Here is a 24781-nt window from a genome sequence, read left to right as displayed (position 1 = left end):
ATTCTGTGGCAGATAGGACACAAACGTCTTTGAGCAGACCCAGAGCATTAGTTTTCTTGTAGTTTAGAGTTATTTATTTAATCAACGTGAAGAATTGACCAATTCTGAGTGGCTTACAATAAGAACAATTTTAAAAGCTAATAAAATGGTGAAATCAATGGAAACCAAAAAAGGACGTGATTGTGCAAATTATTCCACAAAGCATCCCATGGCTTTGGGAAAGATGCAGATTTTGTGACTTGCTTAAAGTACAGCCAGGCCAAAGGTAACTCAGATCTCTGGGGAATACCATTGCAGAAGACAGGTACCAGAGAAAGCCTGATTCCTGGATCACTTTAGATCAGGGGTCCCCAACCACAAAGCCACGTCCCTCTAATGGGCTGTGAGCCATTTGGAACTGGGCCATGGAAGTGGCGGGTGAGCATGTCCCCATTTGCGCAAGCAGTGGGAAAGCAAGTGTGTGCATGCTCCGTTTTCTCAAGCGGCGGGACTATCCCTCTTCCCCCCCGCCCCACCCCAGTCTACAAAGCCAGAAAGGTTGGGAAACTCTGCTTTAGATGACATTGTTTCCTGGATGGGATCCAGAACATATACCCACTGTGCTGGAGTGAGCAGAAACAATGAAAGAAAGGTGATCTCACAGATAGTCAGGCCCTATGCTATGAAGGATCAACAGCCTGCCTTGAATTGCATCCAGGAATTCACTTTAGCTTGCACAGCAGAGATGTTCCATGAGTATCCTGAGGCATGCCCACAACTGCTGATGCAGCTGCATTCTGGACCTGTTACCATTTCTTTCGTGCAGCGTGTTGTGTGGTCAGACTGCTACGGGAATTGTTGTATTTCATGTTTGAAATTTGTCGTGAAAGAACTTGCAGTAGAAAACCCATGCCCTCTGTTCAGCATTATGGTCATATAACGCTCCAGTGATTCATTGTTCCATGAGAATTTTCTTTGTTGAGTTGACTTTATTGAATTCTTTGTAGTTGCTGATAAAGAAATTGTTGAGAGGTTAAAAATGCCACTAATTGTAGTGATTACATTTGTTTTTGAAGAACTGTAACCAGGAAGAGCAATGTCAGTACATGTTTATGTCTGTGGCTGCACTAGTAAGTCTATTTACTGTACATTGCAAATATACAAGGGAAGAAGATAAAACAACATTGACTTTGATAATGTTATTTATTATCTTCAGTCTTATGTAATATATAAAAGCATTGAAAATGGGAGAAATACAAAACTTATGAAAACTCTAAGGGAAAGAATAGAGTAAGACACTGCATTGATATGGTGATTAAGACATTGACAGCGAGTTAAATGCAGGTGATGTCAGTTTTGTATTGACTGAGCCTCCGCTAAATAAATGTTATAGATTATTAATGTGGTTTAGAGTGGTAGATACTATGTCTTACATGTAATAAAGCTATACAGATAAATTACCTATTCCTAAATTTTCTTCTTTATAGTTGTGTTTCATTTAAACAAAAAGTCAGCTGGAGTATCTGTTCTATATTGTTGTATTAGATTCGGATTATATGAAGATGAATAGGAAAGTGCAGCAAGCATGACATCTCTGGCCAATATCATCTCTTCCCCACAGTCTGAGTGGGTCTCCTTCAGTGATGGCCTTCACTGTTCTGTTACTTCACCAGGTAAAACTGTCCTCTTTCATAACATATAGGTTCTTGCTATTTATTGAAATGAATAAGCAATTGAATTCAGCTATAGTCAAAAACAAAAACTTGCCATGGCTTGCAATGAATACAAGTTCTGCATATGTACAGTTTTCCATCCTCAATCCTCCACCTGTGAGACTCTGTCGCTTTCCAGTTACCAGAAAAAGACTTCTTTAAAAGACTTAAGGAAAACATTGTGCATAAGGAAGTTGCTTCTGATTATTTTGGTCTCCTGATCAGATCCCAGATGGTCCACTATAAAATGTAGTATCAATTATAGGGCAAGTAAAAGGAATAGCTCTGGAGTGTCCACTGTAATTTTAAAAACGTAGATTTAAAAAAATATTAAAAATTGGAGGATTCCATTATTGTTGAACTTGGATTTTGGAATGGGAATTGTAAAATCTTGGGAGAATATTGAAACTGATAAGATTTCAGGTGATTAAAAAAAATTTTTTTTTTGTTTAATGCTGAAATATAATATTGAAGTGAACCCCATCAGCCATTGGGCTCATTGGGTAAATTTGGATCATTCTCTCAATATATCTCAGAGGATGGTAATGAACATAAAATGAGGCCTTGATGTCCAGTTTCCTTGCCTTCTGGTAGGAAGCAGGATAAATATAGTCCTACGGATCTGGTTTCAGTTAGGCAACTAGGACATAGTAGATCATGGTTTTAAAAAGAGAAAGAGAATGCAGTAGTATGCTGTACCACAATTGTGTTTAGAGAAATGAGATTTTTATTAGTATACATTGAAATACAGGTCAAACTAAATCATTTATGGGATTCCCTCCACATCTACAATTTTATGGTAACCTGGGCAGAGTTTTTTGTTACAAAAACTCAAAGCTAAGGAGTTCCTGTAACAAAAAGGAAGAGAGTACCAGTAGCAGTCCTTTGCTAATTTTCCTTCTCCTTCTGTAGTTATCTTCATTTTACACCCCGTATGTTGCCATTTTAATATTTATTTGCCCATTCCTTCTTCATAATAACAACTGGCTTCTGTTTGACAATGCTCTGTTGAATAAACTTGGTTGGCTGGAATTAGTTATAATACAAAGTCATAGACCAGGGCTTAGATTTCACAGAAGCTGAGATCATATGCCTTACTCAGCCCAAATAAATTACATAGGAGAGTCTGAAGGTAGAAGTAGAAGAGAGTCTAAAGATACTCAGTGTGACTGCTGTGTTTTTCTGTTGAACAAACACAGAGCTTTAAAGTCATCCTGTTCCCTTTCACATATCTTAATAGATGATAAAGTTGTGTTTGTTCTTCTTAAATAATTAGTTTGATGCCATATTACTCATTTTTACAGTGTGGTTCTCATTACAGGTCATACTAGGGAGCCACTTGAGAGATTTCTTTCCACCTCTGATACTTCCTCTGAAGGCATCCAAAATCTAGATGGAAAATTGCCAAGTTTTTCACATGCTGAATTGGGAGAAGGAATAAACAAAACAGGTCTTGATTTGCCTTCATCCTTCAGCACGTGGGTCCAGTTTGAAGATGCACCCTGGACAAACAGTTCACCAGATCATCCACGTACAGGTTGGAATGTCACTTATTTATTGTGTATTATATTATATTGTGTATTAAAACAATAGACTACATCAGCTTTTACCAACCTAGTACTCTCCAATATCCTAGATTAGAATTCCCATCATCACTCAGTTAGCATTCACAACCTAATGGGTATGAATTGGATTAACGAGGAACTGGGATAGTAATATATAGTTCAGCTTCTTTTATTTGGAGAGTTTGGAAGTTTCTGTACTATTTGACCTAGGATGTTTAAGACTCAACTTGTACTGTGGATATTTCTTAAGCATGTTGGTAAAGGAAGCAAATTTCTAAGCCTTGATGTAAAGAATTCCTATTTTACAGACATGTATGTATATTGATGTTGCCCAGAGTCGGTGTACCATCCAGGTATTAAACAAGTATATTGTAAAATACTTTCCATACAGATCATTGGTTGTTGCTAAGTTTTTGGTAGCAAATGATACAGCTTTTTAAGAGAATGGGTGGTAGGTGTTCTAGAACCTATGTATGAAGGAGAACTAATCTAAATTTTGATTCGATATTCCAAATAATTGGATGGAATGATGTTTTTCATTTAAACTAAACATCAGGGGGTTGGGTTTTTTCCTGGAATATTTACTAAAACAGAAAATAATTAAGTTGATCTAGCATGTGGTGAGAAACAGGGGAACTAAATTAATATTACATCCCAGTACATCAGATTATTTTTATTTCATTTATTAAGAAATGTTTTTAAAAAGCTGTGCTAGATGAATTTTTTTTTCACGGACTTGAAATATGAAGACAGTTATATCTTTTTTTATTGCTGCTTTAGAAACAAACAACTTTAGCTCTTTTTTATTAGCCTTCAGCCTCAGAGCCAGGAGGAATTTTTTCACTGCTTTTAAGATAGAGATGCCTTCTTGCACACATGTGCTGCATTACCATAACAAAGGTGTAGAACTGGTTAGTTTGCAATTTTAAAATATGTAAAGTTCAGTTTAAAATATTTGATTAGCTTTAGTTTTTCAAAATAAAAAGTCCTATGTTTTCATCTAGGGAATTATACAAGTAATGGTATGTGAAATATGACTAGTATGGTATTAGTGGAATGATAAGAAAATAACTAAATGAGAAGTGATTTTGATCAGCTCCTTTAAGCTTTTTGTCTCCTGTGGGAGAAAAAAACGGAAGCCAGTTGGCTATCAATTAGATTTACTGAAGGATTGATCTGCAACCTGGAAATTACTGAGGCATGAAAACTAGAGTTAGAAAACATCTGTTTTGATTGCAATGTGTAGCTTACACTCTTCTCAAGGACTTTGTCTGATAAATAACAGCCCTGGTAAATAATAACCTGATAAAATAATCCAGGTGACAAGGAAGTTATCTCACATCCTTGGGAACACTACTTCACAATAGGGCAAATCTCACAAGATGCTTATTATCTAGTCTGGAGCTAGAAAATATGAAGTCAAGGTTAATAGCAACAGAAAGAAAGCAATAACTAGAAATGAAGAGATTTTAAAAGTACTATTTAATGTCAGGGTAAAACAATTGAATTGCAGTTGAATTGCTGAAAGTGTTGTCAGAAGTCCAGTCTGCTTTAGTGTAACTTGCTTTCAAAAACAGGATTGCATTACAAGGATACAGTATAACTGAAAATGAATTTCTTAGAAAAAATTAAACCAGGTGGAATTTTATTTCAGGGTGTATGGAATGATAACTATGATTTTAATATTTTCCAGAATGGGAGGAGGGAATGGTCACACGTGGGTTTTATCACAGCCTGATTGGTCCAAGGCTGAGAGGAAATCTATAAATACCGGTGCCTGTCCATTGCTAGCCCAGATTCTCTCTCAGCCTGGTCCAAGCTGTAGAGTAGTTGGATAGGTTCTGTTTGTTTTCTCCTTTTGGGTGAGTTCTATTCAATCTGATTCCTATTTGGCTAATTGGGCACTTTAAATTTAAATTCTAAATTGATCTGCTGCGGCCCCAAGGGACAGATCTCTGCCTCGGGCGGCTGGGGGAGAGCCCAGTGGGGCACTAGTCTCCCCCCCGCAGGCCAGGAACCTTTGCCCGTCCCCGGGTGCGGGGGTGCGGTTCCATTCAAACTGCTTCGTTCAAACTACTTGAAGGGGCTGTTTTTTTGCAGCATTCAAACTGCTTCGTTCAAACTACTTGAAGAGGCTGTTTTTTTGCAGCATTCAAACTGCTTCGTTCAAACTACTTGAAGAGGCTGTGTTTTTGCAGCATTCAAACTGCTTCGTTCAAACTACTTGAAGAGGCTGTGTTTTTGCAGCAGGAAAGTGAAAGAGAAACTTAAGCCTCGAGGCTCCAGCGTGCAGATCGCTCCGGAGGGGGCCCCTCGCTGCAGGCTTCCTTTGTTTGTGTTGCCGGGGAGACAGAGCAGGGGGGGGAGAGCGGCTCTCCCTGCTCAATTTAAAGTGAAGCCGGCTAGAAAAGGCCTGGCTGGGCTGCTGGTGATTATTTCCAGCCCTTTTCTCCCGCGCACGGAGTTCCGGTGGCCATTTTGGAGGCTGCCACGTGCTTGAGGCCTTGCCTTTATTGACGGGCCTAGTGCGGCCTAGTGAGAGGCCTTGAGCCTAGGTCTCCCCACAGGCTTCAGGCCCTGGTCTCAGGTGGGACTTTGGAGGCCGATTCCTGCTCCTTTCGTCAGACACGTGAGTGGGGCATGGACGAGGGAGCGGAGATTCCCCAGGGGCAAGGGGCAGGCCCTACTGGGAGTGAGGAGGCCTTGGATCAGGAGGTGGGGAGGGGGGCTCCCCCTCAGAGATCCCTTTCTTCAAGGCGCCCCTCCAGTTCTGTCTCTAGGGATGAGGCAGCTCGCCATAGGGCGCTGGAAAGGACCTTTGCCAGGGCAGAAAGGCAGGCCCAGTCCTCCAAGCCTTTATCTAGGGACAGATCCAGGTCCCCTGTTAGGCCCATTTCAGAAAGGTCTCTACTTAGAGGTTTTAGCCCGGCTTCTTCATGCAGCTCCCCTGGTAGGTCGCAGGCCTTCTCCAGGAGGGGGCGTTCTCCATCCCCCATAGATGATCCTCTGGAGGGCACGTCCAGAGGCCCCTGTTCCCCCCAAAGGTTGGCCCCTCAGGGTCCTGCTTCTACTTTTGGGGATGTGGAGGATCTGGATAATCTCCCTGAAGGGATTAAGAGGCTTATTTCGGCAGCCATCACTCGGGGCATTGCCCAGCGGGACAAAGGCTCCCTTTACTCTAGGCATGGGGGGCTGAACAGGGCTCAGTTTCGGGCTTCCTCCCCTTCCATGATCAGTGAGGCTTCCTTCCTGGGTGGGGGGGAGTTACCCCAGGAGATGGGATTCTCAGATGATGAGAATACCACTGTTTCGGAGGAGCCTTCTTCTAAGGTCCTATTTATGCCCGCCTTGTTTAAAGTTCTCTTGGATAAGGCGAGGCACACCACCAAGGTTGGAACTGGGGATCCCTCTGTGCCCCCCCCAAGGGATCCCGACATGGTCATGTTCTCTGCCACGGCCACCAACAAGGAAGAGATCCCTGCCCCTCCCTTGTTCCTAGAGGTTCTGACCGACCAGTGGGCTAAACCTTCCACTTTCTCTTCTCCAGGTAGTACCGACCGTCGGCATTATAACATGGAGCAAACCTTTGCTCAGGCCATTCAGCTCCCGACGGTTGACATCCCTGTGGCCGCATTGGTGTCCTCCTCCCCGGTGGTGTCGGGCGATGCGGCAGATAAGATGAAGCCGGAGGATAAGCGCGCAGAGCTTACGTTGCGGAAGAACTTCAACGCCACAGCGTGGGCCATTAAGGCGGCGGCCTCGGCTTCCTACTTTAATCGTGCCACGGTCATGTGGCTCAAGAAGCTGCAGGCACGCATTCCCATACAGGAGGACCGGATCCATCAGGATCTGGTCAAGATTCTGGCGGCGTGTCAGTTTTCAGCTGACGCGACCTTGGACACGGTCAAGTTTGCTTCTAGCGCCCTGGCCACCTCGGTCACCTCCCGTAGGCTCCTGTGGTTGCGCCATTGGCAAATGGACAACAAAGCGAAATGGGATTTGGCGGCTGCCCCCTTCAAGGGGTCCGATCTCTTCGGGGAGGCTCTTACTCGCATCCTCGTGGAGGATAAGGACAAGAAGAAGGTCCTACCCTCCACGGCTAAGAAGGCCGAGAACAAGTCTCGTCCCTTCCGTAGGCAACGATATAGGGCCCCTAGCTTCGGCTATAACCAGCGCTTCTCTTCTTTCTCTTCTGACAGGCATTTCTTGGGGCAGCCCTTCCAGGACAGGAGCCGTTTCCAGGGCCAGGCTCGGCGGCCCTTTCGGGGGGGAGGCGGCCGTCCCTTCCGCAGGGGGAAGTGACTCGAACCCGAGTCATCCCATCGGCGGCCGCCTCGCTCTTTATGCGGACCGGTGGGACGACATCACGTCGGACGCCTGGGTTCGAGCCACGGTTCGTTACGGGCTCAGGTTAGAATTTCTCTCCACTCCTCCAAATCTCTTTCGGTCGTTCCCTCCATCTCGGAGTCGAGAGCGCCGCCGCCTGATGAGTCAGGCGATCGCCCACCTCCTCGAAATCCATGCGGTGGAGGCGGTTCCCGCAGGGGAACGGGGCCGGGGCCACTACTCAAATCTCTTCGTGGTCCCGAAGAGCACGGGGGGTTGGAGAGCAATTCTAGACCTCAAGCGCCTGAACAGGTTTCTGGTCTACAGGCGGTTCAAAATGTCATCGCTCAAGTCCATCCTTCAGGGCATCAGGAAAGGCGATTTCCTGGCCTCCGTGGATCTCACGGAGGCCTATCTTCATATTCCCATCCTGCCCGTTCATCGCCGGTTCTTGAGGTTCTCCCACGGGCCCCACCATTACCAGTACAGGGCTCTTCCCTTCGGCCTGGCCTCGGCCCCGAGGACCTTCACAAAGGTCCTGGCGGCTCTGGCGGCCCATCTGAGATCGGTCCCGGTCCGCCTCCAATGTTATTTAGACGATGTCTTGCTTCAGGCGGGCTCCCTGTCTCAGGCCGTTTCAGATCTTCAGATTACCATTCGAAGCCTCCAGGCCCTGGGGTTCTCGGTAAACTTCGAAAAGAGCCATCTCACTCCCTCCACTCGCATTCTGCATCTGGGGACAGTCATAGATTCCAAGTTGGGGGAGGTGCGTCTGTCTCAGGAGAGGCAGGTCAGCCTCCGTCGGCTGGCAGAGAGCGTTCGCACAAAGCGCTCCGTTTCCATCCTCTCTCTGTCGCAGTTATTGGGCAAGATGGTCTCTTGCATAGGGATTGTCCCGTGGGCCAGACTCCATCTTCGGCCCCTTCAATGGGAGCTTATCCCCTATCAGAGGGGACGAATGAGCAATTCCCTTCAGGCTCTCCGCATCTCGACGGGAGTCCGTGCATCCCTGGTGTGGTGGCTCTCCCCGGCCATCCAGCGGGGGTGTCTGTTCTGGGAGCCGAACAGGGTGACCGTCACCACGGACGCGAGTCTGTTCGGGTGGGGGGCCCTGGTGGGCTCTCGGATGGCTCAGGGCAGATGGACGGCCTCGGACCTCCGTCACAACATCAATTGGCTGGAACTGAAGGCCGCGCGTCTGGCTCTGAGTCACTTTCGCTCCTCGGTGGAAGGGAGCCACGTTCTCCTCCTGACGGACAATGTGGCCACCAAGGCGCACATCAATCGTCAGGGCGGGACCCACTCGAGAGCCCTCTGGCTGGAGGCTCTGCGATTGGGGTCGTGGGCGGAGAAACACTTACAGTCCCTGGTGGCGGAGCACATCTCGGGACTCTCCAACGTCCAGGCGGACTGGCTCAGTCGAGCAACTCTGGACAACGGCGAGTGGCAACTCCACCCGTCGCTGTTCCGGGAGATCTGTCGTCGGTTCGGGTCCCCCCGGGTGGACCTGTTTGCGTCTCCCGAGAACACACAACTCCCGCGTTTCTTCACCCGTTTCCAATCCAGCTCGGCAGAGGGCACGGATGCCCTCAGGAGCCGGTGGCCCCCGGGCCTTCTCTATGCCTTTCCCCCCATTCCACTCATCCCGGGGACCGTCAGGAAGGTGGTGACGGAAAGGGCCCTGGTCATTCTGGTGGCCCCGTTTTGGCCCAGGAGACCCTGGTTTGCGGACCTGGTTCAGCTGTCAGTGACTTCCCCGTGGAGGATTCCGCAGGGGGAGGTGGTCTTACGGCAGGGGGCCCTGATTCACCCAGAGCCTCAGTGGCTTCAGCTGACCGTTTGGCTCTTGAACGGCGGCTTCTAAGGGGGGCTCATCTGTCTTCCGGGGTCATTCGCACCATCGAGGCGGCCCGTCGTCCCTCAACGACCCGCATTTATAACTCCACCTGGGCAGCGTTCGTCCGCTGGTGCTCCCCCAAGGGCATCTCTCCCGTCAGAGCCACCATCCCCAACGTCTTGGATTTCCTTCAGAAGGGCCTGGAGGACGGGCTCTCGCAAAACACCTTGCGTCGCCAAGTGGCGGCTCTGTCCTCGGTCTTGGGGGGGGCGGGATCTTCTTCTCTTTCCCAGTCTCCTCTGGTCAAGCTGTTCCTCAAGGGGGCGGCAAATCTCAGGCCTCCCCCCGTTCATAGATTCCCCACGTGGGATCTTCCGCTTGTCCTCAAGGCATTAACAGGAGCCCCGTTTGAACCTCTCCGCTCGGTGCACTTGCGCTTCTTATCACTGAAGGTGGTCTTCCTGGTGGCCATCACTTCCGCCCGGCGTATATCCGAGCTGGGCGCCCTGTCTTGTAAGGACGACCTCTGTCATTTTCACCAGGACAGAGTGGTCCTTCGCCTTGACCCGGCATTCGTCCCCAAGGTGAATACCCCCTTTCACAGGGCTCAGGAGATCGTCCTGCCTGACTTCTGCCCGAGTCCGTCCACTGACAGGGAGCGTCTTTGGCATCGTCTGGATGTCCGCCGTGCCTTGCGGATCTACCTCCGGCGGACCAAGGATTTCCGCAAGTCGGAGGCCTTGTTTGTCTCCTTCCTACCTGGAGCTCTGGGTTCGAGGGTGTCCTCGGCTACCATCGGCCGTTGGCTGCGTCAGGCCATCTCGGAGGCCTACGTGGCCTCAGGGCGGCCGGTTCCGTCAGGCGTCACGGCGCACTCTACAAGGAGCGCGGCAACCTCGGCAGCGTGGGCCACGAGGGCCCCGTTTGAAGACATCTGCCGGGCGGCTACCTGGGCCTCTCCAACCTCGTTCATCCGGCATTATCGTCTGGATGCTTTCGCGTCAGCGGACGCGTCTTTCGGTCGTAGGGTCCTACAGGGGGTGGCAGCTGAAGCTCCCCTTGGTTCCTAGAGTTCCTGTTCTCCCTCCCTGGGACTTTAGCTTGGGTATGTCCCACGTGTGACCATTCCCTCCTCCCATTCTGGAAAAAGGACGTTGGTCTTACCTGAACGTCTATTTTCTGATGGGAGGAGGGAATGGTCACAACCCGCCCTGAGTTCTGTCTGTTGGGGCCAAGGGGAGGGCCCGGGGGGTGTTTCCCGGGGTTTGTTGTGTTGTTTCTTGTTTTTCAGTTGTACCGTTCATGTTCGAGAATCTGGGCTAGCAATGGACAGGCACCGGTATTTATAGATTTCCTCTCAGCCTTGGACCAATCAGGCTGTGATAAAACCCACGTGTGACCATTCCCTCCTCCCATCAGAAAATAGACGTTCAGGTAAGACCAACGTCCTGTCTCATTTCTTTTTGAATACGGCATTTGAGGAGAAACTATAACCATATTCAGATATTCTTGGAATATGTACAGATTAATGTTTGCAGACAGGCTTAGATCATTCCTGAGTGAATATATACATTATGCATCTGTAAGTCTGATATATACTGCTTGATATTCTGTTTACAAAGAAAAAAAAAGTTTAGAAATGTTGTATGCATGCAACTGAATAACGTATATTAAAAGTTACTTTGAATGTGATCTATAACAAGCCTCAGATTTCCAGATTTCTTCCCCGCTACTCCTTTCAGCAGAGTTAATTCTTCAGAAGAGTTAAGAACTACTAGCTTCAGGTTCAGTAATTCTATGTGGGATGAGGATGAAAATGCAACTAACAACAATATTTAAGAAAAAAATTAAATTAAATTCAATCATAATTCTATCATAATAAAATGGAAACTACTTAAATCCCAAATCATTATGATAAATCTGGCATTACATAATCTGTCTCGGGAATTTAAGAACTGCGCTATATAAATTCCATTTTTCTCTGTTAATATTAATCCTCTGAACTTGTAGAAGCACTTAGTTTGATTGTAAAGTCTGCCTAACACCAAAGCTTATCACTTAGAAGAAATCTGATGTGTTAATAGAGTTGGTTTTGATCTGCTTTGTTCTCTGTTCTGCCTTTCCTATCTGGTGTCATACAGACTGTTACTTTCTTTATGACCAACTTCAGCTTTTTTTCTGAGCCAATCTAACTGGCTTTGTCATTTCGACGCTATTTTGTCCTTATCTAAATATTGCAACCATACAGCACAATGAATAAACATTGTTATAAATTAAGTTGTTAATTTACAGTCAGCCAAAATTTCTCTGTGTCAGAACATAGAATAAGAAGGAATTGGAAAGAACCTTGGAAGTCTTCTAGTCCAGCCCCTTGGCCATTGTAGGATATCCTACACCAGTGATGGTGAACCTTTTAAGCACAGAGTGCCCAAACCAGAAGGCACATGCACACATGCACCAGAGCACCAGAAACCTGACAACCAGCTGGCTGGCGTGCATGCGCGTCTCAGAAATCCGACAACCAGCTGGCTGAGCTGGGGTGACAGCGCACATGCGCACAGAGAGGACTCTGTGTGCCACAAGCTTGCCATCATGGCCCGATACCATTCCAGTCTTTCTTTGACTGCTATCATGTCACCGTAGTGCTTCTTTTTATTAGACTAGACATACCCCAATTCCTGCAATCTGTTTTATCCTCCAGCTCCCTAATCATCTTTGTTACTCTTCTCTGCACTCTTTCTAGAGTCTCAACATTTTTTTTATACTGTGGTGACGAAAACTGGATGCATTATTCCAAGTGTGGTCTTACCAATTCATTATAAAGTGATCTAACACTTTATTTCTCCTTTAAAAGACCAAGGAAAACCTTAAACATAAATAACTTCCTTGCAATTATCCTGACCTGCTGACCAGACACCAGATGGTCTATTTTTAGGATAAAGTTACCAAAAATATCATGCAGAAGTTCTCTAGTTTAGAAATTCTTGTCCAACCAATGAAAAGACAATCTAGATAATGGAAGAATTAGTGTCTTCAGCTGTTATTTGTGGCCATCATTTTCATTTCCTCTTTTCAAACAAAATGGCTTGGTTTTCTCTCTATGCTCATGAACACCTTAAGCCAGAATTTGAGAGTGCATTTGGAGAGGCAAAGTCCTTCTGGTGTGTGCAATCAGATTATATCCTCTGAGAACAGAAAATGGCAAAATTTTAAAAATTAAAATTCATAGTACAATAAAGTAGATTTAAAAGAAATAGGCTTCATAAGGGGAAGAACATGGATCTATCTGTGATGAGTGATTAAATCTCAGGAAAGACTATTTTAAAGGAAACTGAGAGAGGAATGTGCAAAATAAAAACAAGTGCTAATGCTATTTAGTCAAATTATTCACTACACCCAGAAGTTCAAATAGATTTGATTTCTTTCTGTCTTTATGCAAACATGTTTGTGCTCAGGGATCATCCAAATGACTTTCCAGATTTATCTACCTCGAGGAAAGATTCTGACACATTCTTACCTAACAGGAATCTCTAGATGATTGAATTGCTTGCTGCAGGTGCCCTCATTTTATTTCCCTGCCTATAGTTCTCCCATGATATGAGTGTGTATACGATTCCATGTGCTTAGTGGGGAAAGGCTGGCATGTGTGTCCTCTCTCCCTTCAACTCTCAGAAATGGCATATTCTACTCATTTGCCCAACTCCCAATCTCCTTGGCATCTTTGATGCTTTCCCTATTTCATTCCAACAACCTTGATCAGGGTTACAGCACAGCTTGTTGCACTACCTTTGCTCCTCAAGTTTTCCATTGCCTCCACTTCCTTTCATTCCCTCCCTCTGCCACCACTGATAATATCCCATTCCACCTCTCTGGTTTCTCCTAATCTTTCCAGTAGTGTCTCTGTCCTCCAGCACTTGTCCATGTCTCCTCAATAGCTGCTAACCCTGACCTTTGCCTGTTCTGACTCTTCCCCTTAAAACACTTGTGCCCAGAGCATTGTCTTTTCTTCTTAATCCAGGACAAAGCAGTCCCATTTTGCCTATATCTGGACTAAATGAATGTGTTTGGTCTGTAAACAACCCCCCTCCCGCAACCCATAAGTTCCATGTTCTGCACATTCCTCTCTTACACTTGATAAACCCTTTATACAGAAATCTTTTTATGCCATTAAATGTAATAAAGTTATTTTTTTTTCTTTTAAGCCTCCTCTCCAAGAATATTTTGTTGGATGTGTCCCTCTTTGGGATATTCAGAAAGGCAAGCTCTTACTTCAGAGAACAGTTGGACAACTACTTCAGAGAACAGCAGCAGCCCAAGTATCACCCCTTCCTATACTGATCTTCAATCAATAAATACAGAGGATTTGACTAGTGGAAGAGCATCCGCTGAAGACTCAACTGGTAAGAAACATCATTTATTTGTTTAATGTATTTATAGGTTATCTCATTCCTGACAACTCTAGTCATACTCTTCCCTTTTATTGGCCAAATGTTGTTGAATAAACTTCAGGACTTCAGAATTCAGGATATTTGTTTCCAGTCAATCCCCATCATAGGGAAATACCCATATTTTTAAAAAAAAGTTTTTATTTTTTAGTCTCTTATATGCAATTACAGGTATACATTCATGTAATTATTCTTATTTAAATTTTTAACTTTTATGCATTTATTTTTCCATATAAAAAGTTAAAATACACATTCAGGGTTGCTTTGCTTACCATCCCATACACCTATATGCTTTAAGCGCTGCCTTGTCTCGCAGCTGGGGCCACTCCAGGCCGCCGGCCGCTGGCACGCGCTCCTGCGAGAGCCTCTGCGTAGTGCCAGGAGGCCGCGGAGAAGCTTCGCTCCGCTTCTCACCCAGCCTTCCCCCAGAGGCGATCCGGGAGCCTAGAGAAGCAGGCCGGGGCAGCGGGCGGGCGGGCAGGCGGCAGGGCACTTTGCATCACGGGAGCCTCCAAGCGCCTTTGCTGCAGACCCGGGCGCTTGGCTGCTCCCGCAATGCAAATCTGCCCCTCCCGCCGAGGCTGACCGCTGTCCTGCTTCGCAAAAGGATGCCCAGCTGAGCCTCACCAGGTATAAACCTCACCGCACGTCACTGATTGTGGTTATCTCTTTTCCTCTTTCAACTGGTGTATTTATGGGATGGTATTCCCGCAAGCTTGGTTATAGTTTTATACTTATCATGGGAAATACTCATACCTTAGGAAGCATCAAGTAAGCTGATTTGTCTTATTCCTACATCCTGGATGCTATTATTCCAGTTATTACACTCCAGTAATAAGATGACAGATGTTGCACATGTGTTTGAACTTTTAGTTACAGTACTGTTTTGCCACAGTGTCTTGATACTTCTTTCACATTTTAAAGATCTCCAGCCCTTGTCTATGGAGACTCTCAGTTATCCAGGTTGTGGCTATCCCACAGATACTTTTTCAAAAGGCAACTGGGCTTTGTTCGAAAACATTTCGTTTAAGAAACTTCTTCAGTTCAATTGAGAACTGAAGAAGCTTCTTGGATGAGAAGATAAATGTTTTCAAGGAAAAAAACCCAAATCCAGTTGCCTTTTGAAAAGGAACCTTTGGGATCTCCAGCCCTTCCAGTTAAACCAGGATAGGATTTTTACCCCCATTAATAGGTGGTATAGGGACTGTATTATGAAACATGGAGTTAATTCCTTTTCCCCTGCCATTGTCTCAAATAATGTAGTTTTCCATTTATGTATATCCATTTACTTAACAAAACAAAATACATATTGATGTTAAACTACAAATAACAGTTTATCCTGACCCTAAGATTAATGTTGGAGTACTGAAGAAGAGGAAACAAAAACCAAAAATTATTGATGGGAAACCTTATGATTTGATATTTCGAATAAGTAATAGTAATAGGATCCTGTACTCTGCAGCACCGACTTGCCTACATTCACACTCACTCATGCTCCTGCCTGCTCTTGTACCCACCCATGTATCCACCCCACCCATCTCTAGTCATCCTCACTTAATGATACAATGGGAACTGTTGAAATCACCAAGAAGCATTCATGTGCCATTGCGCTTTACAAGCACATTGCTTAGTGATGGAAACTCTAGTCTCAATCACTGTCGTAACCTCAGGACTACTTGTAATGTTGGATTCCTGCTATGTTATCAAAGTAGGAATATGCTTGCCTTAAGACATACATAAAGTGACTGTCAGTATTTTGGTGAAATTAAACTGGTTGTTCCTAAGCATTTTGGGGGTTTTGGAGATCATTCCATTGTTTTGTGGTTAATTCATATACAGTAAGTATGATACCTTTTGCAACATAAGGGTAGTCATTCATTGTCTTCATGCAATGTAAGGGTAGCCATTCATTGTTGCTGACTATAAAATAAGTTTCTTTTAGGTTTTATAAACATGTTTTATAGGTACAGAGTTTGAATAAGATCATAAACTACATATACAGTAATTTGGCTTCTAAGAACATATGCAGCTGCTTGCTTTCATAGAAAGAACTCCAAATACAATATGTAGCTATTTCCTATTTCCCTCCTTAACGAGTTTTCTTTGGAAAGCAGAAAGTACAGTGGAAAGATGAAGGAGGGAGTTTCCTTTTTTTCTTAAAACAAACCAACCCTGTAAAATTCTGAGAATAATAGGGTAATTGGGCAATCATATTCATCAAGAAACATGTTGAAAATATGTCTGAGAGCAAACTAGCCCTGGGTAAAGACCAGCTGCATATGCAAAGTACAGCTATATACCAAATAATATTTATGATGCCTAATCACAGCATCTAAATCCTTAAAGGATTATTACGCTAAATCCTTATTAGGAATCTAATATGTGATTTATGTACAGTATTTTCTATAATAGATGGAGATGAGAATTAACAGTAACATTAAGTGCTATTATAAATCACTTCAATTTGATTATTGGGGTGACTTATCCATGCAAAGATGTAATTTTCCATCATCAAAACAAAGCAAACTGGAAGGAAAATGAGGATTGGGGGTGGGGGGAGATCTGCTTACTGAAATAAGAAAATCCACTTAAGGTTGTTGCACAAAAGTGTGGGAAAGAATCATGAGATCATAATTGGTTAGAAGCAGAATTATGTGGTTTAGCACTGATGGCAGGTTTACAGAACCAATTTTAGAAGCAGCTATTTTAAATGATAAAGAGTTAATTAGAAGCAGATTTTGTATATTAAAAAATAGAGAGTCATAGAAGAAGGGTTGGGTTACTTGTTCTAACAGAATTTGTTGCAATTCGCCTACCCTTTCCTGGAAAAACAAAATGTTGATATATTATATAATCTGAATCAAAGTTAGCTAATATATGATGTACACATAGAAGTCTTAAGGTTGTCAATTTAATATTTTTAGTATTACCCAGTTTTTCACATCCAGGGATTCAGAAAACAGAATAACAGTTGGAAGGGACCTTGGAAATCTTCTAGACAAATCCTCTGCTCAACAGGAGACCCTGTACCATTCTGGACAAATGGCTGACTAATCTTCTTTAAAAACCTCCAGTGATGGAGCCTCCACAACTTCTGGGGGCGAACTGTTCTCCTGATTAAATAGTTCTCATTGATAAGAAATTTTTGATTAATTCTAGATTGGATCTAGGGGTGGGTTCCGGATCCCGTTGCAACCGGTACAGTGCAACGGGGCCCAGCATCCACCACATGAACATGCGCAGCATGTGCGCACAGGCATGCAGCACATGCATGCATCCTTACCTCCTGCGACACTCCGCGACGCCTCTGCGATGCTCCAGCTGCTCAGTGGAACATCACGCAGGCGCCGTATGCTCTGTCCGTGGAAGCTCCAAAGAGCTCAAATACAGGTAAGGACAGCTGGCGGGCAGCCGGGCCCTCTGGAGCACCATACCAGAACTGTACCTGGTGCTCCCGGCAGGCACCGCTATGCCCATACCGGGGCGTACCGCCTGCAACCTACCACTGATTGGATCTCTCTTTGATAAGCTTCCATATGCTACTTCTTGTCCTGCTCTCAAGTGCTTTGGAGAATAGATTGATTCGCTCCCCCCTGTGACAGTCCCTCTAATTTTGGAAGGCTGCTATTATGTCACCCCTAATCCTTCTCTTTATTAGACTAGATGTACTCAGTTCCCACAATCACCTCAGCCGCCAATAATTTTTATTGCTCTTCTCTGCATTTTTTCTAGAGTCTCAGTATCTTTTTTGTATTGTGGCGACCTAAACTGAATGCACACAATTTAATCTCCCACTTATGCCTTTGGATGTGGGACATTATATTAGGTAGTTCATTTTTATGTGTGCTTATAATTTATCTAGTGACCTAGATGCAGCATATTATATTTTATTTATTTATATGGCTGCCCAACTAACTAAGATGACTCTGGATAGCTTACAATATTAGAAATCCACAACATAAAAATCATATACTTCCCCCTCCACCAATGGCAACATAATGAGACCAACTATTTGATCAGCTAAATATCAAAACACTTAATATTCAAATTGCATCTGACTTGGTAAATACTGGAAAATATTTGGACGTTTTTTCCAACAGAAATGAAAACAATTGTTTATATAATCCAGAGTGTGGGTAGAACAAATGAGAACCATGAATTATTGTCAGAGGTACTCATATCCTATGAGGATCAGAAATTGCAGATTTGTTAATTAATCTACTGCTACAACAGATAAATTAAGAAATTGTAATAAACAAGGGCAGTGTGAACTTTGTGATCACTTGAGGGCAGATGGTAATTCTTCAGGATGAATCACTTTTCTAACCAGGCTTCTGATTGGCCAATGCACAATTTCCTTTCATGAGATTGTCAGCTGGATAGTGATTCATAATTAGATCTGCAATATCAATTTATGTTTCCTCTGGAAAATTCCATAGGATTTGGAATTTTCTGGAAAACTCATGATACATGAGCAAAGGTAATCAGAACGTTTTGTTCCTACATGTTACATAATTTCACTTACCTGACTTATTTTGCTGAAACACAGTGCAAATCTGATCTAATGCTCAAACAAAACACCAATCAATAGAATAAACATGACCAGACAGCTAGAATATCTGAAGCTCTATTGAAATAATAGCAATTAGCAAATGTAACAGCTTGGGCCAGGGATTAATTTTCATCAAGATTAAAAGAGACAAAATAAAACTAGAATAGAAAATGGTATATAATAACCATCTTTCTGGCTGAGTATTAAAGAAGGATGATAAAAAGAAAATGATATATAATTCAGAAAAAAATGTGGATGCTATCAATCAGAATGAAGATTGTACTGGCAACCTGTAGCTTTTCTTTAAATAGAAAAACATGTAAAATGTTTTTCATTCATCTCAGTTCACTGAACGACTCAAGCTTTCCTTCAAGTGAGAGACTGAGCTGTATTTGAATGCTTGTTAGATCATACATAACAAATATATTTAACTATATTTACCTTACTGGCTCAGATATGTAACCACCACTTACTGGTATATTAAGATAATATTGTTTTAGATCCAAGGTAGATCTTCACTTCAACTTCATGTATTTTTCCACTTGACTAGAGTGAGAACATTAAAAATGCTATGATACATGTGTATGTGTGTGTATACTTACTGATACATAAAACATAATTGAATAACATTTGTAAAAGTGTCTTATTCTAAGCAGTGAAGTTTGTCACTTGCATATTTGCATTATTTTCTCAAGACTCTGCTATGTATTCCTTCCATCCTTGAATTGACAGAAAAATATGTTATATAAATTGTGCTGCCCACACAGCTGAACTTTATTATGTTTTTGTTATAAAGTCAGGAATTGGTGCCCTCTTATTTCATTTAGGAGTGTTTTGGTGCACTAACTGGTATTTTTCCCAGTTTCCTTTCTCCTTGCTGACAATAAAAGCAGTCCAATTTGCTGCCCTTAAGTTGTAGTGGTAAGCTGTCTAGGTTCTCCTTCCAGCTTCATCCGATAGGCTTACTGTGCATCAGAATGTTGGTTTGTTTTGAAATAGGACTTTGTCAAAACACTAAAAAAAAAACCTGTTAATTGGGACAAAGCTTGCAAAAACAGGTGTGATCTTGTTAAAGACCATTACAATTGAAGCACAAAGCACTCAACAAACTTAGTAGAAATTACACAGCTCAACAGCTTGGGAGCTTCCAAAGCAAACAGTTGTTCTTGTTCTTTTGTGACTTTATTATGTCAAAGTGTCCCTCATTTGGTTGTAATGGTAGGGCTGTCTAGGTTCTCATTCCAATTTGAGCCCACTAAATGAGAGAGCAGAATCATGATTTAAGTCCAGTGGTCGGATTTGAATGAAGATTCTTTGATTCTCCCTTTTTTGAGTTTCTTTTTGTCATCATTTGGAGAAATAATCAAGAAGCAAAAGCAGTGGTGTGGCTGGCTTTGGATGCAGCTAGACTAGACTGTCTTTAAGATTCTTAAGACCCCACCAATTCTCTTGGTAACATCCCACCAATCCTAGAATCATGCTACTGCTTGACTTCTCCTATTGCAATATTGGTATATACCCAGGCATTGGAAAGGCAGAACATTGGGCAAGCATATGAGTGAAACTTTGTTGCTCTCATCATCTTGGTTCTTGGCTATCATCCTTCGATGATGAAGGGAGATCAGTGGGACAGTTCCTCTTGTCTTTGACCATTAAATTGAACCACAGTTGTGGAGCAAATATATGGCATAAATTTCAGACATTAGGACTGTTAAAATATTTAGGAGGGACTTTAATTATAGGAGGAAAGATTTGGACTGAACATTAGGAGACACAGAAAGAAGTATTTGACATAGCAGTCTTATCAACTAAGATATTTTCAGTTTTGTTATTGCACATTTTATAGAAAGGAAAAGAGCTTACACCTCTCTTATTTTGCTTCTATAACATCCAAATGAAAGCAGATTGGAAAAAAACATGTTTAATTCAGAGGCAGGATGCTTATTCTAGTGTGACCTAAGATAAAATCTGATATCAACCATCTAGCCAAATTTTATTTGGCATTATGGGCTGGGAATAAGTAGAGGCATGTTATGAGGATACGTCTTTTAAAACTAGTTATTATTTTTGTACCAAATAAGTTGATTTGGGAGTCAGCCTTATGTTACGTGTGAGCGCACGCGCGCGCGCACACACACCCACACACACACATTATTTATCTATGATCTTTTTATGTTTATAATATGGACTAGCCCAGTGATGGCGAACCATTTTTGGCTCGCGTGCCAAAAGCAGGGGGAGTGCAGGGGGGTCATGCGTGGGTGTGCCACACCCATAATGCTATGTGTGCAATCCAGCACGCATGCATGCACGGGCAGTATTCCCCCCCCTTTTGTTTCGCTCTCCCCAGAGTCCAGAGACTTTCTAGGAACCTGGGGAGGGTGAAAACAGCCTACCCCACCCCACCCCACCCTGGAGGCCCTCCAGACGATTCAGGAGCTTTCCTGAAGACTCCAGAGTATGAAAAGTTGGCCCTACAGGTAAACTGGAAGTTTAGGAATGGATTTTCGGCTTGCTCGTAGGACTGTTTTTTGTCCTTCTGAGCCTTCAGGGAAATCTCTGGAGGGCAAAAAATGGCACTACGAGCAAACCGGAAATGACTTCCGGTTTGGCTGTAAGACTGTTTTTTGCCCTCCAGAGCCTTCAGGGAAGCCTCCTGAAGGCTCCGGAGGGTGAAAAATGCCCCTACGAGCAAAGCGGAAGTCCAATTCTTAATACCTTTATGTTCCATATATAAAATATTTAGAGAGTTTATGATAACTTCACCAAGTTACCAAGTTAGAACAACAAATAATACACAATACCTGAATAAGGTCCAAAGTCTCAAGTTCATCCTACCTCATTCTGCTTTGTAACTTGTGATGTTTTAGATTTGCTCTGAGTGTTTCTGAAATGGTGATTTATTGCCTCTGAAGTCTCCTTAGTTGTCATTCTTTGGTTTCTATAAAAGAAAAACAATGATGCACCAGTTCTTTTATTCTTTTATCAGAATTGCATTTTCTTCTTTTTATTTAGAAAAAATTAAAAGATGGGAACGGTAATGTCATGTGACCTATTACCTGTCAAACTTTTAGAGAAATTACAGTAGCTGTGCTATGCAAGTGTAAGGATCTCCCTATTGAAATCAGGAATAGTAATACTTGAAAAAGTTTTGCTATTGCCCACTGCTGAAGAAATACTAAAAAGAGCATAAAATAAAAGTATATGTTAACTCATCTGATTTGGGCTTAAGAACAATTCAGAACCCTAAAAAGACAGTTTTGTGTTGACATTGTGGGCTGTGATCCTTTTAATAATGTGGTTGACAAAATTCATTGGTTTAATCTAAGACACATTTTAATTTGTCCACACTAAAGGAAAATAATGTTTTTTTCTTTAGATTTCCTCATTGTTCGGTTTTTATTTTTCTCTTCCTTAAACGCATCAAACACCAATTAAAAGGAAAAGGGAGAGTAAAGTACTGTATTTGGGACTGGTTGCTTTTGATGAAGTAACCAATTGATTGAAATTGGAGCTCCGGGCAGCAGTGCCCAGACACCTATTAGCTCATGCTTGAGGTTTGCTGATGGTTATCATGGCTCAGACATGGAAATGGAAATTTAAAAAGCCACTGCTGTAATTTCCTGAACTGTCCTAAAGAGATTTTGAGGAAAAGATATTATTTAATAGGTGTGCTTTGAGTGGGATAAACAGACAAATTAACTCTTGGCTGCCATGAGAGTAGATGTAAAGCATTCAGAAGCCAAAATATTGACCACACAGGGCAGACATAAAACCAAAATTAAAACATGTTTACCTCTGATTTCATAACAATGCCTTTTGCATCCAATGGTTTATTTTGTTAATAAGTATGTTTAGATTACAACATCAGGCTGGGGGGGGGGGGAACCCACTCCCCTTTAAGCAGTCTGTTAGAGATTCAAGTATTATATTTCTGAGAATCTGCCCAGAGTTTGAACTATTTGGGGATTTAAACCACTAGGGATATATAAATGTATTAAAAGAATTGTGTAGTTGTTGGGAGTCAGTGAATATACAGATTGAGTAAAGTAATTAAATATTGGATTAACTATTCATTGTAGGGTGGATGTAAAGGAATGCAATCCCAAAATGCATTAATAGAGGAATAGAATCCAGATCTCATGAAGTTACAGTACAGCTTTACAAAGCCTTAGTAAGACCACACTTAGAATACTGCATGCAATTGTGGTCTCCACAATATAAAAAGATATTGAGACTCTGCAAAGAGTGCAGAGAAGAGCAACAAGAATAATTAGGGGGCTGGAGACTAAAACATGTGAAAAACAGTTACAAGAATTGGCTATGTTTAGTTTAATGAAAAGAAGAATTAGGGAAGACATGATAATAGTGTTCCAATATTTGAGGGCCTCCTACAAAGACAAGGGGGTGAAACTATTTCCAAACCATCAAACCTTGGTTTTTCCAAACCATCAAAAGGCAAGATAAGGCACAATGGATGGAAACTAACCAAGCAGAGAAATCCACCTAGAACTAAGGAAAATTTCTTTAGTGGTGAGAACGATCAACCAGTGGAACAACTTGCCTTCAGGAGTTGTAGTTGCTCCATCACTGGAGGCTTTCAAAAAGAGACTGTACAATCATTTATCTGAAATGAGGGTTTCTACTCAAGCAGGGGATTGGACTACAGGACCTCCAAGATCCCTTCCAACTCTATTATTCTATGTTCTAGGTTTTAAGAGGGAAATAACACATATAAAAATTGAAGGTTCAGATTTATTGTTTATTAGACAATTGTTTATTGACAATAAAACAGATAAGACCTATAAATCAACAATAAATTTGCAGAATTTATTATTTTATTTTAATGTGAAATTATGGGACATGAACGAAATCCATTGTTATTTGAGTGGGTTCAGGACAGTATGTGATATAGACAAAGTATAACATAATTGTCAGTTACAGTTGACACATAATTGTCAGTTACATGATCTGTCACCATTTTTATCTAAGATTTTCTTGAATGTGATGAAGATTAATTTTCAACTGAAAACTCAGTATAATGTGAAAGAAAATCATCAGATTACAGATTGTATGTGCGGAATCCAAAGAATCCTGAAATATTTTTTGGTCAGATATCCACACCTGAAGGTACTTTGACAGAGCTCTTATTGTTTCTGAGGGGGCCGGGGGGGGGGGGGGGAAGAGCCAGGAAATCTGAAAAGTAGCAATTGATGTGTTTTGTTAATAACCATGCACTTAATTATGTCTCTGAGGTATAGATCTTCAGAGTTCTGACTGGACAAAAAGTAGTTGTTATGTGCTTTATAAAGTTCTCTGTATTAAACTGAGTTGAGAAGATGTGGGATGCTTGCCAGTCCTAAAACATTATAGCACACAACTAAATCATGCTGAATAAAAGAATCTTGGCTCTGCAGATTAGGCAGTTAGTATTCTCCAAAGTGCTTTGCCGTGCCTCTTTTGTGACATGATGTTCTCTAACTGCACAGCATTAGAATTTGGTTGGGAAACTTTGCATAAAAGAATTGGAACACTTTTGGGTGCTTTGCTTTCAGGAACTTATTTCTTCTCTTGCTTCTGGGCTGATTTGTTTGTAGAGGCTGAACTGCCTCAAGCAATGCAATATCAGTGTGAACTATGGGGTATCCTTGGAGATTAGCAAGATTTTCTTAAGTCTATTCTGTTCTGAACCTCTTTTCAAGACTGAAGCTAACAGGCATTTTATTCCATAGCAACTTTGCTTAGTCTTTCCCTCAGCCTTTTTTCTCCCTCTTTGTGAAATATATAAAAACAGTTTTGTGTGTTTTTTTAAGCAGACAACGTAAAAGGAATGCTTTGAGTGCCATAATCTCTCTTGATGCTTTGCATTAATTTTTAGCCATAAGATGAAACAAGAGGTGAACCTAAAATGCTCAAATATCTGTCCAGACTTCATTCCTTTATTTTCTCCTTTCTGGGAAAGCGACCCCTTGCCAGGCATGAACATATCCCAATAATCCCTCCTTTTAACCATGTTTTCTTGACATTGCTGTCAGCAATTTAAAATCATCCTTAACTATTCAATTTAAACTGATTTTTTTCCTCTTGTTCTGCCACAGTTTTTGCCAATGGATGTGATTGTATTGGGGTTGTATTGACTTACCTTCCCTACTGATTCGCAAAGGTGAATGCATGTGCCACCTCCGCGCATGTGCACAGCCTTCCGTGCATGCACTTTTGGAAAAAAAAGGGGCTAAATTGGATGCCACAGAGCCGGAATGAGTGGGCGAGGCTACCTACTGTTTCTGCTACCGGTTCAGGTGAACTGGTCCGAACTGGTAGAATACCATCTCTGTCCGGCATACTTTATCAACAATATGTTGCTA

The 24781-nt window shown here is 42.6% G+C and overlaps 1 protein-coding gene across 1 annotated transcript in view; it reads left to right on the top strand.

Annotated features, from left to right (window-relative positions):
- The window catches only part of STON2 (stonin 2), an 89913-nt gene that overhangs the window by 11632 nt on the left and 53500 nt on the right, over positions 1-24781 (top strand). Inside the window, exons 2-4 of the mRNA XM_087725123.1 lie at positions 1525-1652; positions 3013-3228; positions 13622-13819. Of these exons, the coding sequence (XP_087581249.1) occupies positions 1565-1652; positions 3013-3228; positions 13622-13819 (502 nt within the window). The 5' untranslated portion in view covers positions 1525-1564. The remainder of the gene's footprint in view (positions 1-1524; positions 1653-3012; positions 3229-13621; positions 13820-24781) is intronic.

The sequence above is a fragment of the Thamnophis sirtalis genome, unplaced genomic scaffold (genome assembly GCF_051295495.1).
Source record: "Thamnophis sirtalis isolate CommonGarterSnake01/CBP01778 unplaced genomic scaffold, rThaSir2_p1.2 scaffold_1, whole genome shotgun sequence".
NCBI classification, from domain to species: Eukaryota; Metazoa; Chordata; class Lepidosauria; order Squamata; family Natricidae; genus Thamnophis; species Thamnophis sirtalis.
This window is presented reverse-complemented; position numbering and strand designations above follow the sequence as displayed.